The sequence below is a fragment of the Saprolegnia parasitica genome (assembly GCF_000151545.1).
Source record: "Saprolegnia parasitica CBS 223.65 unplaced genomic scaffold supercont2.55, whole genome shotgun sequence".
NCBI classification, from domain to species: Eukaryota; Oomycota; class Saprolegniomycetes; order Saprolegniales; family Saprolegniaceae; genus Saprolegnia; species Saprolegnia parasitica.
This window is the reverse complement of record NW_012156449.1, coordinates 136,812-148,949: the sequence shown is the minus strand read 5'-3', so window position 1 is coordinate 148,949 and position 12,138 is coordinate 136,812. Positions and strand designations below refer to the sequence as shown.

Here is a 12,138-nt window from a genome sequence, read left to right as displayed (position 1 = left end):
GGCAACAACAACAACGGCGGCGGCGGCGGCTGGGCCTAAGCATCTCTCATCGTCGTCTCGTGCATCGTCAATATCTACTTTGTCAATACAAGTCCTTTTCTTCTATCCATCTCGCTTCTACTCGACTTTGCCAGCTTCTACGCCTCGACTTTTGACGCTGCGAGCCAGTGTCGAGCTTTTGCCTTTGTCCAGCGCCTTTGCACTGCGTGTGGAGATACCACTTCGGAGGATATGACGTGTCCGGATACGCTTCGAAATCTTGGTGACATGATCCGGATACCACACGAGCGGCCTGTGGTAAAATTGCGTGGGTCTAGCCGCGAGTGGCGGGCGGGCGTTTATCCGGATCGTTTGACCATTGCGTTTATTTTCCACCAAGCGATCGAGCGACGATGAAGCGGACGCGCGTGGACGGCCATCTTTCCAAGGAGGAGTACGCGAGCTCGGAGGCGACGGCGGGCGGCGGTGGCAGCGGTGACCATGCGCTAGCCTCGGACGACGTCATGCGCAGCCGGCGCGTGGTCACGGCCCGGAGCACTGAGCGCAAGCGCCATGCCTATGCGCTCAACCAAAACTTCTACCAAGGCATCAAGCTGCAGCATGCGCAGAACGCCAAGGGCTCGTGGGTCGACAACATGGCTGAATACATGGCGTACGTACAAGAGATCGAAGGCCGGTACGGCGACAAGAGTGGCGTCATCATGACGTTTGGCAGCGGTGACTGCGGCCAGCTCGGCCATGGTGTCGACGAAGACGAGGACATGATCGTGTCCGTACCCCGCGTTGTCGCAGCCCTTTCCAAGCAACAGATCGTGCGCGTCGGCTGCGGCGGTCTGCACACGGCTGCTGTCACCAAGGACGGCGATGTCTACACGTGGGGCTGCAACGACGACGGCGCGCTGGGGCGTACCGGCGATGAGAACGCCCCCGCCCTCGTTACGGGCTTTCCCGCCAACACCTCCATTATCAATGTACGCTTCAACCCACGGGATTGCTCTTGTCTCATGGTGGACTTGCTTAGGTTGTCGGCGGTGACTGCCACTCGGTTGCTCTCGGCGTCGATGGCAGCGTCTTCATGTGGGGTTCGTACAAAGACAAGGAGGGCAAGCTGTGGTGCGACGCTGCGACGCCGAAAGAGACGTTCAAGAACAAGCAGGTATCATCTTATTTCCATAGATTGGTAGTACGAGGCGACAGGCTCATCGAGCACGCAACGTAGCTGACGCCGTTCAGCATTCCGGGCCTCTCGAACATTGTCGACATTGATTGCGGCAGTAGCTTCAACCTCGCGCGGGCCGCCGATGGCCACGTCTACTCGTGGGGTCTTGGTGAAATGGGCCAGCTCGGCCGCCCCGTCTCGGACAAGATCCGCGCGCCGTCGGGCGAGTACGACCTCCCGCTCGTCTTCAACCAGCACCTCAAGCCAGCGCTGGTCCTTTTGAACGGGAAGAAGCTCTTGTGCAAAGCGATTGGCTGCGGCTCGTACCACTCGCTCTTTATCGCAAGCGAGACGGGCGGCATCTACGCGACGGGCTTGAACAACTATGGCCAGCTCGGCCTCGGGCACGACGCCAACCAGATCGAGCCGCAGCTCGTCGAGGCGCTGAGCCACAAGGTTGGACAGGCGGTCGCGGCCGGCACGCACAACTCGCTCGTGCTCATGGCCGACGGCACCATGTATTCGTTTGGGCGCGCCGACTCGGGCCAGCTCGGTACGATCGACAACCCCGAGACGGGCGCAATGAAGGAGTCGCCTCAAGAAATCATCGTCAAGGCCAAGGGCGGTCGCGTCTACTTTGCCAAGATCTCGTGCGGCTCCAACCACTCGCTCGCCGTGACGTCCGAGAACGACGTGTACGCGTGGGGCTATGGCGACATGTGTGCGCTCGGCACAGGCGACGACAAGGACGAGTACAAGCCGCGTCTTCTTGATTGGACAAAACCAAGTTTGGGCCCGCGCGCATGCTCCAAGTAAACGCTGGTGGCCAACACAGCGCGATTGTCGCGCTCAAGGACTAATGTAATCAAGCCAACGAAACGATCCTTGGGATTTGTATATGTACATCGAACTGGGTTGCATGTCATTAGTTAATTAGTTGTTGCGACGTCTACAATGGCAGTCTGCGCTGAACGATCGATCCGTGCACAAGTTGTCTGGCAGTGGCTCGCAATCTGGGCCGGATTTGATTGGCCTCTTTTTGGCCAATCCGAGCTCAGTCCCGTTTCACAATTCGAATTCGAGAAGCATGAGCCAGCCAAGCAGCAGCAGAACCCGGCCGACTGCGCCGAGCCCGTGTGCCACTCCAAGGCAGACCTCTTCCGCTCCAACGTGCTCTTTGGCGCCAAGCCCAAGGCGGCGCCGGCCGATGACTGCCCGCTGGACCGCGAAGAAGTGGGTCGCGCGACGTGGGGCATGGTACAACGCTACGAGGAGGATGGCAGGAGGATGATGATGATGATGGCACATGCTACTAGCTGCACACAATGGCCGCGTACTACCCCGAGACGCCGTCGGATGCCATGAAGCAGCACGCGACCAACTTCATCCAGGCGCTCGGGCAGCTCTACCCGTGCAAGTACTGCGCGACGGACTTTGCCGACAACATTGTCGCGAGCCCGCCCAAGTACACTAGACCGTCGTCTATGCGTCATGCAGTTTCATGCCGTCTCTCGTGTAGGGTCGACTCGCGCGTCGACTTGTCTGTCTGGCTCTGCGAGCAGCACAACATTGTGTCCAAGAAGCTGCAAAAGAAGCCTTTTCCGTGCACGATCGCGGCCCTCGACAAGCGATGGAAGGTCGGTGCGCCATCCTGCTACGGCAAGGACGAACCTCAAGCGGCCAAGCTCGGTCATTAATACAACGACGACCTCGTCTTTTTCCTCCAACCGGATCGCGTCTTTCATCGGTCGATATCATTACATCTTAGCTGATCGTGCACCACGACGCCGGCGCCGGCGCGTCCTTGGCCTCGATCGTCGTATTCGTCGACGCCTTGGCCGCGGTGCGGGCTTCCTTGAACAGCGGGAACGTCGTGATCGCCACGGTCTCGTCCTTGGCCGTCGGCACCGCTTCGAGCGGCTGCGTCAAGAAGACGTACACTTCGCGGTCATTTTCGCGATAGACGCGCGCAATCTCGACGTCCGGGAAGAGCTCTTCCATCTTGACCGAGGCCAGGCTCGTCGGGTGCGTGACGACGTACACGTGGCGGCGGTCAAGCTCTTGGTCGACATCCTGCAGGTCCAGAAAGGCACCTTGCTCGAGCACCATAAGGTTGATGCGGTTCTTGTACGGCGCGAGGTCGGTGGCATCGGCCGCCAGCGGCAGCGACTCGAGCGACCACTTGTTGGCGCTCGCTGACGTGAAACCGAGGTACGCGATGGCCGTCATGAGTGCGTCAAAGCCGGCTTCGTGGCACGGCATGTTCTTTCCATCGTCCGACTTAGTCAGCGCCGCGTGGTACGGGTCCGCGGCGCCGTCCGTGATGAGCGACGCGACGTCGGGCTGCAGCGTATCGCGCATCTTCTCAAAGACGGCCGAGAGCGATGTCGACTCGAACGACTCGCGGAGCGGACTCGTGAGCGCCATGTGCTTGGTATCATAGACCGTCGGAAAGTGCGTCTGGAGCTCCGACTTGAACTCGCAGAGCGTCGCCGGCAAGGGGGCGCAGAACTGATGGTACAAGTACACGAAATCGAGGAGGCAGTTGTGGCCAATGATGGGCTTCTTCGCATCCGAGAGGAGCTGGATGACCTTGGAGAAGCCGACGGCGTCCTCGACCTCTTGGTTCATCGTGTCGATTTTGCGCTTGAGCCGGTTCTCGCGCTCCGACTGGTCGGCGCGGACGAGGAGGACGCCGTCGCCCGTCGACTCGGTGTAAATCATGTCGGCGAATTTCGAGAGGATGCCATACTTGGCCGCGTGGAAGATGAGGAGGCGGCGGAACGAGTTGCGCGCGGGCAGGAAAAGCTCCTTGTTGTCGTCGGACGGCGGCGCCGTGATCCACGCCTCAATCGTGGCGATCGTCTCCTTGAGGAAGTCTTGGTCAAAGCGCTTGGTGACGCTCACTTTCGATGGCGGCGACTTGGTCACGTTCTTGAGGCTGCGCGCGTGGTTCTTGCGCACATAGGCTTCGTTGGACCGCGTCATGTACGGGATGCCATCGCGGATGAACTTGTTAAAGTCAAAGCCATGCTCCGACATGAACTGGATCGACGATGCTTGGCACAAGAAGCGCGTGTCCATGTTGGCGTACGGCCGCGGAAACACGTAAAAGTTGAAGCACTTGATCCACGTCTTGTCGTCCTCGACGTGGACGAGCGCGAGGCCAAACTGCGTGATGAGAAAGTTCTCGCCCGACGCGCGGACCTTGGCATACCGCTCCTCGAGCGTGTCGATGACCTTCTCTCTCGTCTTCTCGTGGGGCGTGAGGCCCGTAAACTCCGTGTCAATGGCCGCGTACTGGCACGAGGGCAGGCGCAGCTGGGCCTCGACCTCGGCGAGGGCGGCGCTGAAGTTGTGGCGGGTCACTTCCATCGCGCTAAGATCTGAGATGACGTGTACGCTTGCAGCGAGGCGCGGACGGGCCAGCAGAAGCGGATTTTGCAGCACCCGGCGACTTCGAAGCATCTTGGAACCTTCACGTGCCAATCACCTTTGCACGACACTGTTCAAAATCGCCTTGGCTTTTGTATTCTTCGCGTGTATTTTTATTCCATTCCAAGATCTTCCATGATTGGTGGAAATGCGATCCTCTGCCGCCACAGGATTGGCCGATTGACAGCACTCAGGACGACAAGCAGTTGCTGGACCACTCCATGCGGCCAGGATCATGATGACCAGCTTGACCAAGGGCGAGCATGCTGGCGGAGGCAGACGAGATGATACGTACTAGCATACGTGTAGCCTACACGTATCACCTCCTACACGGTGTAGGAGGTAATAGCAAGGACGAGGATGTGGCTGCAGCCTTGCAATGCTCTCTGACGTTAGATTTGGACCTAGTTTCGTGCTTTGATCTGTCTTTCACAAACGATTGCTGCGGCATATGAGGGCACGGGCAGCGTAGGCGATCCAACCACGCACAAGTTATGCTACGGTGACTGCCGGAAAGCGACCTTGGCTGCTGCATGTGTCAGTACAAGAGGAGATAAAAGAATAAGGCAAAATGATTTATCTCAATATACTCTTTCAAGGCCAAAGGACTAGAGCAACACTACGCAGATTGCATTTACTTCTTCTTGCCGCCCTTGCCGGCAGCCTCCTTCTTGACGACGCCGTGGATGACACCGACGGCGACCGTCTGGCGCATATCACGGACGGCGAAACGACCGAGGGGCGGGTACTCCTGGAACGACTCGACCGTCATGGGCTTCGTGGGCTCGAGGATGACCATGCAGGCATCACCCGACTTGACGAACTTGGGGTTCTCTTCGAGGACCTTACCCGAACGGCGATCCATCTTCTGCGTGATCTCCTTGAACTTGCAGGCGACGTGGGCCGTGTGGCAATCAAGCACCGGCGAGTAGCCGTTGCCGATCTGGCCGGGGTGGTTGAGGACAATCACCTGGGCGGTGAAGTTCTCCGTGCCCTTGGCGGGGTCGTTCTTCGAGTCCGAAGCGACGTAACCACGGCGGAGTTCCTTGACCGACACGTTCTTGACGTTGAAGCCGACGTTGTCACCCGGGACAGCCTCGGGGAGCGACTCGTGGTGCATCTCGACCGACTTGACTTCCGTCTGGAGGCCGACGGGGCCGAACTGGACGACCATGCCGGGCTTGAGGACACCCGTCTCGACACGGCCGACCGGGACCGTGCCAATACCGCCAATCTTGTAAACATCCTGGAGCGGGAGGCGGAGGGCCTTGTCGGTGGGGCGCTTGGGGGGTTGAGGTTGTCAAGCGCTTCGAGGAGGCACGGGCCCTTGTACCAGGGCATGTTGCCGGACTTCTCGATCATGTTGTCGCCCTCCCAGCCCGAGATCGGGACGAACGGGACCTTGGCGGGCTTGTAGCCGACCTTCTTGAGGTAGTTCGAGACTTCCTCCTTGATTTCCTCGTAACGGGCCTGGCCGTACATGACCGACGAGTCGTCCATCTTGTTGATGGCGACGATCATCTGGCGCACGCCGAGCGTGAAGGCGAGGAGCGCGTGCTCGCGCGTCTGGCCTCCTTCGAGATACCGGCCTCGAACTCACCGACGCCCGAGGCGACGACAAGGATGGCGCAATCGGCCTGCGAGGTACCCGTGATCATGTTCTTGATGAAATCGCGGTGACCCGGGGCATCAATGACCGTGAAGAAGTACTTGGGCGACTCGAACTTCCAGAGGGCAATGTCGATCGTGATACCACGTTCGCGCTCGGCCTTGAGGTTGTCAAGGACCCAGGCGTACTTGAACGACGACTTGCCGAGCTCGAGGGCTTCCTTCTCGAACTTCTCGATCGTACGCTTGTCGATACCGCCGCACTTGTAGATCAAGTGACCGGTCGTCGTCGACTTACCGGCATCGACGTGACCGATGACGACGAGCGAGATGTGGATCTTTTCCTTGGGCATCTTGTGGGTTCTTCAAAGGGAAATTGAGAATGAGCTCCTCGAGGCTGCGGGCGCCCGCAGCCGCAAATCAATGGATGGCGTCGCCTCCACTTCTTTTACCCCGACCCCTGCAGCCAATCCACGACCGCCATCGTGGTGGGCCTCGCCCTTGGATTGGCCAAAATAAATTCGAAGCCGGCCTCCACCAATCACAACGTCGCCGCCCGCCATTCAGCGAGTGGTGAAAACGCCATTTTAATGCGCGCCGCGTATCCGGACAAGTGACGGATACGGCGGTCGGCCAACTTCAACGTCGCTTGTGCATGGCCACGACGACACGCAGTTGGACCGAGGAGTGAGGCGGAGATGCTTTGTCGACGACGGACGAGATACAACGCGTCGCATGCGTGCTGGAGCTATCGGCACGATGGCTTCGTTTGTTGTGCTGTAGAGAAAGGCCAATGGACGTAGTACCGCGTATTCTTTTATAGCTATAGCCGAGCCATCTCTCGCACATTGTTCGCTTGGATGCATGGCTTGGATGGGTCGATTTGTGGGGTTTCGCGCGTGTTTGAGAGGCGTGGACTACGACGAGATGCTCGTTTGTGATGCTACTATGCTCGGACTCTTGTTAGCCTCGACCCGAATGAGACTCCTGCATCACCGAGAAAAGGCATTGCTCCGCCCGACTAACGTTAGTATCGGGCCGTTCCGCATCTTGACACGCATAACGTTTTAGCCTTTCCAGTCGAAGACGGGTGTATGTTCCGGATCAAGGGGCCAGCGAGTGCTTATGTGGCAACGGCAAGGTGAAGAGATCTCTGCGGCCTCTTGATGCTCCGGTTGGAGACGGCTTTCAGAAGGGCTGACAAGTGCGCCATCTTTTAAGGTACACAAATCAACTTGAACACAGGAGGGTTTCTAGCGTCGATAGCGCATCGCGAGTCCACGCACCAGTACTTCGTGGGCGACGAAGGCCTCCTCCAAAACTTTTACGGTCCGTGTCGCTAGACACTTGCGCTTTGTACGTTTGACCTCGGAGGACACTCAACACACGCAGTAGATACCTTGAACAACGTATTGACGCTACGATGAAACGGGGTCATTCTTGTCTTCTTATTCATTCAATGTCAGGTTGACTAGAGGTCGCACCGAGTGGGATGAAGCAACACAGTACTGGCATCGGGACGTTAGCAATGCTATACGGCACCACAGATCAGTACTCCAAGGACCCACATCGCTCAGTGGGCTTCAGTCGCGTCGTTGTGCGCCTCTGGCTCCACCGAGGTCATGCTAACGTTAGCTTGACGTTATCGTGCGCCGGTAGATGTCGAGGTAGTCAGGTCAGGGGATTCTTGCATTTGACCATAACAAGATATGATTCTATCCTTCGTATAGAGTTTCAGGGAGCGGACGCTACATTCATGTACCTGGCAGAGGATCTGGTAGGGCTCTTTGATGCCCTAAATATGTGTGTTGGCTACTGGGATCTTGTTGGACATGCGAGCCCTCCATGTTCATGTTCATGGTTTCGAGACTATTTAAGCGCCAGGTTGTCACTTCGACACGCCTTGCACGGATGAGATAGCGCGTTTTCCAGTTGGGAAGCAACCACTGGGTATGTCTCGTCGTCTCGTGGTCGTGGCTCACCCCTCCTCCTATGTACGTACAAGCGCTGGCTGCATCAATGAACAACACATTCAATCTGTTGAAATCTTGGACTTGAATGGCTCCGGGTATCACTACCTACATCATTGCAAGTGGAAGGTCGCGGTCAGTCTTGTCCCCAAATCTCATGGTCTCGAAGGCTTTATGGACCCATCCCTGTTAGTAGGCAACAGCAGTAGTTGGCAGAGTAGTAGGGCCTTTTCCGACCAAGGACTGGTATGGCGATCTGACGACGCCGCCCTGTCGCGGAGGTGCCCATGTCGCAAGCAACGAGTTATTACATGGCAGGCGGCGGTGCACAATGTGCTCGAAAGCCAGCTTGCCGTGTAGACAGTGCATGTCCCAGTACCGATCTTTCCACATGTATTTTGATACCAGTTTCGAGCGCGTATCGTATATTTTGTGAGCCATCACCACATCCTACTCTTTAATGGTATCTCATGCTTTGATGGCCGCCCGCGCCTCGCGATCTTTCCCCATTTTGCCTCGGATTTTCGAACCGACCAATCACATTCAAACGACCCAATCTTCCACCACGTGCTTTCCCATCAAAAGCTCTAGCCAATCCATGGCACCTTCAAGCACGTTTCGGCCTTCTGATTGGCGTATGACGGGGTGTGTACCATTTCAAGCGAAATTTCCACCAATCATAGTTCTTTCTCTCGAATGTGAGGCGCTGGCGGTGGTTTAAAAGTTTGAAAAAACTTCGAACGTCAAACCGCAAAAGAGCAGCAGCCGAGCATGAGCACCCGCAGTGGCCGTACGATCGCCAAGGTCCAGCGCTTCGACCCGACGTCGACGGGATCGCCGAGCGCATCGGCGTCCGAGTCGGAGGAGGAGTCCCCGAAGAAGCCCAAGAAGGCTGCTGCCAAGAAGGCCAAGGTCCCCGCGTCCAAGGCCGCCAAGGGCATGAAGCGCAAGGCTGGCAAGGAGAACGAGGATGGTACGCCCAAGGAGAAGCGCCCGCAGACTGCGTACTTCCTCTTCATGGCCGAGGAGCGCCCGGCCCTCAAGGCTGAACACCCCGGCTTTAACATCAAGGAAGTTGCCGTCGAGCTCGGCGCCCGATGGAAGAAGCTCCCGGCGGCCAAGAAGGAGGTCCGTTTCCTGCCTCTTCTGTCCATGTGCTCACGAGGATGGTGCGATTAGAAATTCCAAGCCGAGGCCAAGAAGCTTAGCGACGCATACAAGGCCAAGAAGGGTGAGACGGTTGAGAAGGTCAAGAAGGCCAAGAAGTAAGACGACTTGCGGTCGCCCCCGCCACAACGGCGTCGTTTTCGTTTGTATTTCCACCTATTTCCCGAATAGTGTATGTATTTGATCACGAGCCGTGGCGGCTATCGTTTAAGATCGTCCGCAGCGACGGCGCGAGCGTGCGCTCGCCCGTTACCAGCGAGTTGTGCTTGAAGATGTGCCCCCGCGGCTCCGAGTCGCCCATGATGACGCCCCACTCGCCACGGTTCAGATTGCGCTGCGTGCGCTCGTGCTGGACGCCGTACCGCAGCTGCCGCCCGACCTCGCCTTTGAGGAAGCGTGCCAATGATGTACCGGCCCGCCTCGTCGTCCGAGCTGCTCGACTCGGAAAAGTACGGGTCCAGCGCCGAAAAGTACGGGTCCAGCGCATACGGGTCCGTGCATGGCGCGCCGATCGACGGGCGGCGCGCAAGTTCGACCACTGTAGCTCGTTTCGTTTTGGTCTTGACCTTGTCTGGCTTCTCCTACGCACCATACCCTCGTGCAACAGCGGTACGACGGAATCGCAGCAGCGTACGCTCTGTTGATCATGCGCGTGCTGGACGAGCTGGGCGCAGAAGGCGCAGACCTTCACGCAGTCGTAGCAGGCCGGTGGCCGTGCGATGCTTGGGTTGAGCTCCTTTAGGCTCGCATCCCAGTGTCGCCGAAGGTCCATAATAATCTTGTACGGAATATCGAGCACGAGGTTGCCTTTTGGAAAGACGGCCAAGCACAATTGCACGCGACGGGCACGCGCTCGTCCGGCCCGACGACCGGCGGCTTGCCAAACTGCTGGAAGTACTTAGCTCTCTCAAACGTCTCTTGGGCCTTGAGGTCGACGTGCATCTCGAGGAGCTGCCGACGGAGTCGGTACACGCGCTTGTGCTCTGGAATCCACTTTTCGCGCGAACCGGCATTGGCGTCATCGTCCTTGGACTCGGGCGCGATCGACTTGTCGTCGTGTAGCGTCACGATCTGCGGCAACGTAAAGATACCGGTCGTCGTTGCGACCTGGGAGAGGCGCCGAATGCGTTCCAAGGCTGGACTTATAGGCGCTGGCACGGTGCTTTCCTCGACACTACTACTGCGCTTACCAACGCCCTTGACCTTGCGGCTCGGTAGCGACGCCGCGCTGGCTCGCGCTGGCTTGAGCGTCGAGAGAGAGGCCGAGGCGCGAGCGAGGCGCGTCGCCCGCTTCTCTTCGTCCTGATTGTTGCTACTGTTGTTGTTGCTGTCGCTGTTACGATTGTCGTTGTTGTTGTTGTTGCTGTCGACCTTGGTGTTGTTGTACGTGGGCAGCTGCGGTGTCGACGCTGCGAAGGCCGACTTTGGTCGCAAGCCTCCAGCGACTTGGACAAGCACGGGGCCTTTGGCCCGCCGCCGCTTCTCGCGCTCCGAAATCGCAAACTCCACAAGGACATGCAAGAAGGACGGCGGCTTCTCGCGATACAAGCTGTCCTGGAGCGCGGGAAGCCCCGCCGCGTCAAGCATGTGGTACCAGACGCTGGCCGATGGCGGCGGCCGCTCGAGGCTCTGGAGCTCCTGCACAAAGGCGCAGTGGGTGGTGTGGAGGCCCGACGCTTTGAGAAAGTCCTGCACAAGCAAGAGCACAAAGGCGCCAACGTCGTGGTCGTCCGTCATGCTTGGTGGCCACGAGGTTGAAACCAGGTCGAAACCGATTGGTGACGTGGCTAATCGCACGCAACCAACGTCCCCGCGACGGCATTTGAGCCGCCGGCTGGGTGCCGCTACCTACCAGTAGTGGGCAGCAGTAACCAGCAGAATGCGATCCTTTGTACCCGCGGAATTTGCCCTCCGGTCGCATTCTGTGGTGGTCTGCGAGGTGCATTTGGTTTGGTGCCACGAGGTGCGTGTTCGAAACCGCCGCTGCCTTTCTTTGAAGGTCGTATGCCGGACGCACCCATCGCGCGCCCGCTCTCGGGCAAGATGCGATCGATTCAAGGCACGCGCGGCTGTCTTCTCTTAGCGACGATTGAGCCTGTCGAGCGACAGAGGGCAGAAGGCCGGTGCGTCGCGCCCATATTGCCTCTCACAACAGATGTAGCGTGTAGTGTCAAGGGGATGGGGCGCGGTGTGAGCGACAGCCGACTCGAAGAAGCGAAACAGCTCATTGAAGAGAATCGCCGACTCGGCACGACCGATAAGCTCTTGCTCTTCGTACTCGACGCCAAGGCGGTCTTTCGCAACGGTGGTTTTGGGCTTTCGCGCGGTGACGTGATCCTCAAGCGCATTGCAGCACTGGCAGACGCACCAGATAAGCGGACGCTGGACCTCTCCAACATTGGTCTCTGTGACGCCTTGGTGACCTCGCTTCTCGCGTATCTTGTGACCCCGTCGTGTCCCGTCGTGGTCCTCAAGTACGTATTGCGCTACACATCATGATCTCATGTATCGTACTGCACAGCGTCGCCAACACCAAGCTCGTGCCGGCACAGATTGTGCGGCTCGCCAAGGCATGCTCGTCGCGCCTCGAGTCGTTCCAGGCCTCGCGCCTCGTCCTCCTCACGTCACGATTGAAGGCGAAGCGCGTGGACTGGCGCGGCTCGGGCGGTGACCACATGGATCTCGCTGCGATAGGAGCGCTTCTGGAGGCGCGCTGCAAAGTCTCTGTCCAAGTATGTAGAATCCAAACTGTGTTGTGGATGCAGCTCGATCGACACTTGCGATAGGTGCTCGACCTCT

The 12,138-nt window shown here is 58.4% G+C and overlaps 6 protein-coding genes across 6 annotated transcripts; 3 read left to right on the top strand and 3 right to left on the bottom strand.

Annotated features, from left to right (window-relative positions):
- The first annotated feature begins 374 nt into the window (after positions 1–374).
- Positions 375–2,074, top strand: SPRG_10442 (hypothetical protein). The gene is made up of 3 exons (XM_012349568.1): positions 375–971; positions 1,022–1,156; positions 1,220–2,074. Exons 1-3 carry the CDS (start codon positions 393–395, stop codon positions 1,973–1,975), a joined length of 1,470 nt encoding a protein of 489 aa, XP_012204958.1. The 5' UTR covers positions 375–392; the 3' UTR covers positions 1,976–2,074.
- A 39-nt stretch (positions 2,075–2,113) lies between these two features.
- Positions 2,114–2,885, top strand: SPRG_10441 (hypothetical protein; the record flags this gene model as incomplete). Its single annotated transcript, XM_012349567.1, has 3 exons — positions 2,114–2,416; positions 2,476–2,624; positions 2,679–2,885. 3 exons carry the CDS (start codon positions 2,114–2,116, stop codon positions 2,854–2,856), a joined length of 630 nt encoding a protein of 209 aa, XP_012204957.1. The 3' UTR covers positions 2,857–2,885.
- A 6-nt stretch (positions 2,886–2,891) lies between these two features.
- Positions 2,892–4,653, bottom strand: SPRG_10440 (hypothetical protein). The gene has a single exon (XM_012349566.1). The coding sequence runs from the start codon at positions 4,625–4,627 to the stop codon at positions 2,924–2,926; it is 1,704 nt and encodes a 567-aa protein (XP_012204956.1). The 5' UTR covers positions 4,628–4,653; the 3' UTR covers positions 2,892–2,923.
- Positions 4,654–5,228: 575 nt separating this feature from the next.
- Positions 5,229–6,555, bottom strand: SPRG_10439 (elongation factor 1-alpha 1; the record flags this gene model as incomplete). The annotated part of the gene is made up of 3 exons (XM_012349565.1): positions 5,229–5,876; positions 5,996–6,189; positions 6,243–6,555. The coding sequence occupies 3 exons, from the start codon at positions 6,553–6,555 to the stop codon at positions 5,229–5,231; spliced, it is 1,155 nt and encodes a 384-aa protein (XP_012204955.1).
- Positions 6,556–8,916: 2,361 nt separating this feature from the next.
- On the top strand, positions 8,917–9,468 carry SPRG_10438 (hypothetical protein). Its single transcript, XM_012349564.1, has 2 exons — positions 8,917–9,300; positions 9,352–9,468. The coding sequence occupies exons 1-2, from the start codon at positions 8,944–8,946 to the stop codon at positions 9,439–9,441; spliced, it is 447 nt and encodes a 148-aa protein (XP_012204954.1). The 5' UTR covers positions 8,917–8,943; the 3' UTR covers positions 9,442–9,468.
- A 55-nt stretch (positions 9,469–9,523) lies between these two features.
- SPRG_10437 (hypothetical protein) lies at positions 9,524–11,134 on the bottom strand (the record flags this gene model as incomplete). Its single annotated transcript, XM_012349563.1, has 4 exons — positions 10,170–11,134; positions 9,974–10,146; positions 9,702–9,920; positions 9,524–9,652 (listed from the first exon to the last, which is right to left on the bottom strand). Exons 1-4 carry the CDS (start codon positions 11,074–11,076, stop codon positions 9,524–9,526), a joined length of 1,428 nt encoding a protein of 475 aa, XP_012204953.1. The 5' UTR covers positions 11,077–11,134.
- Between the last annotated feature and the right edge of the window lie 1,004 nt (positions 11,135–12,138).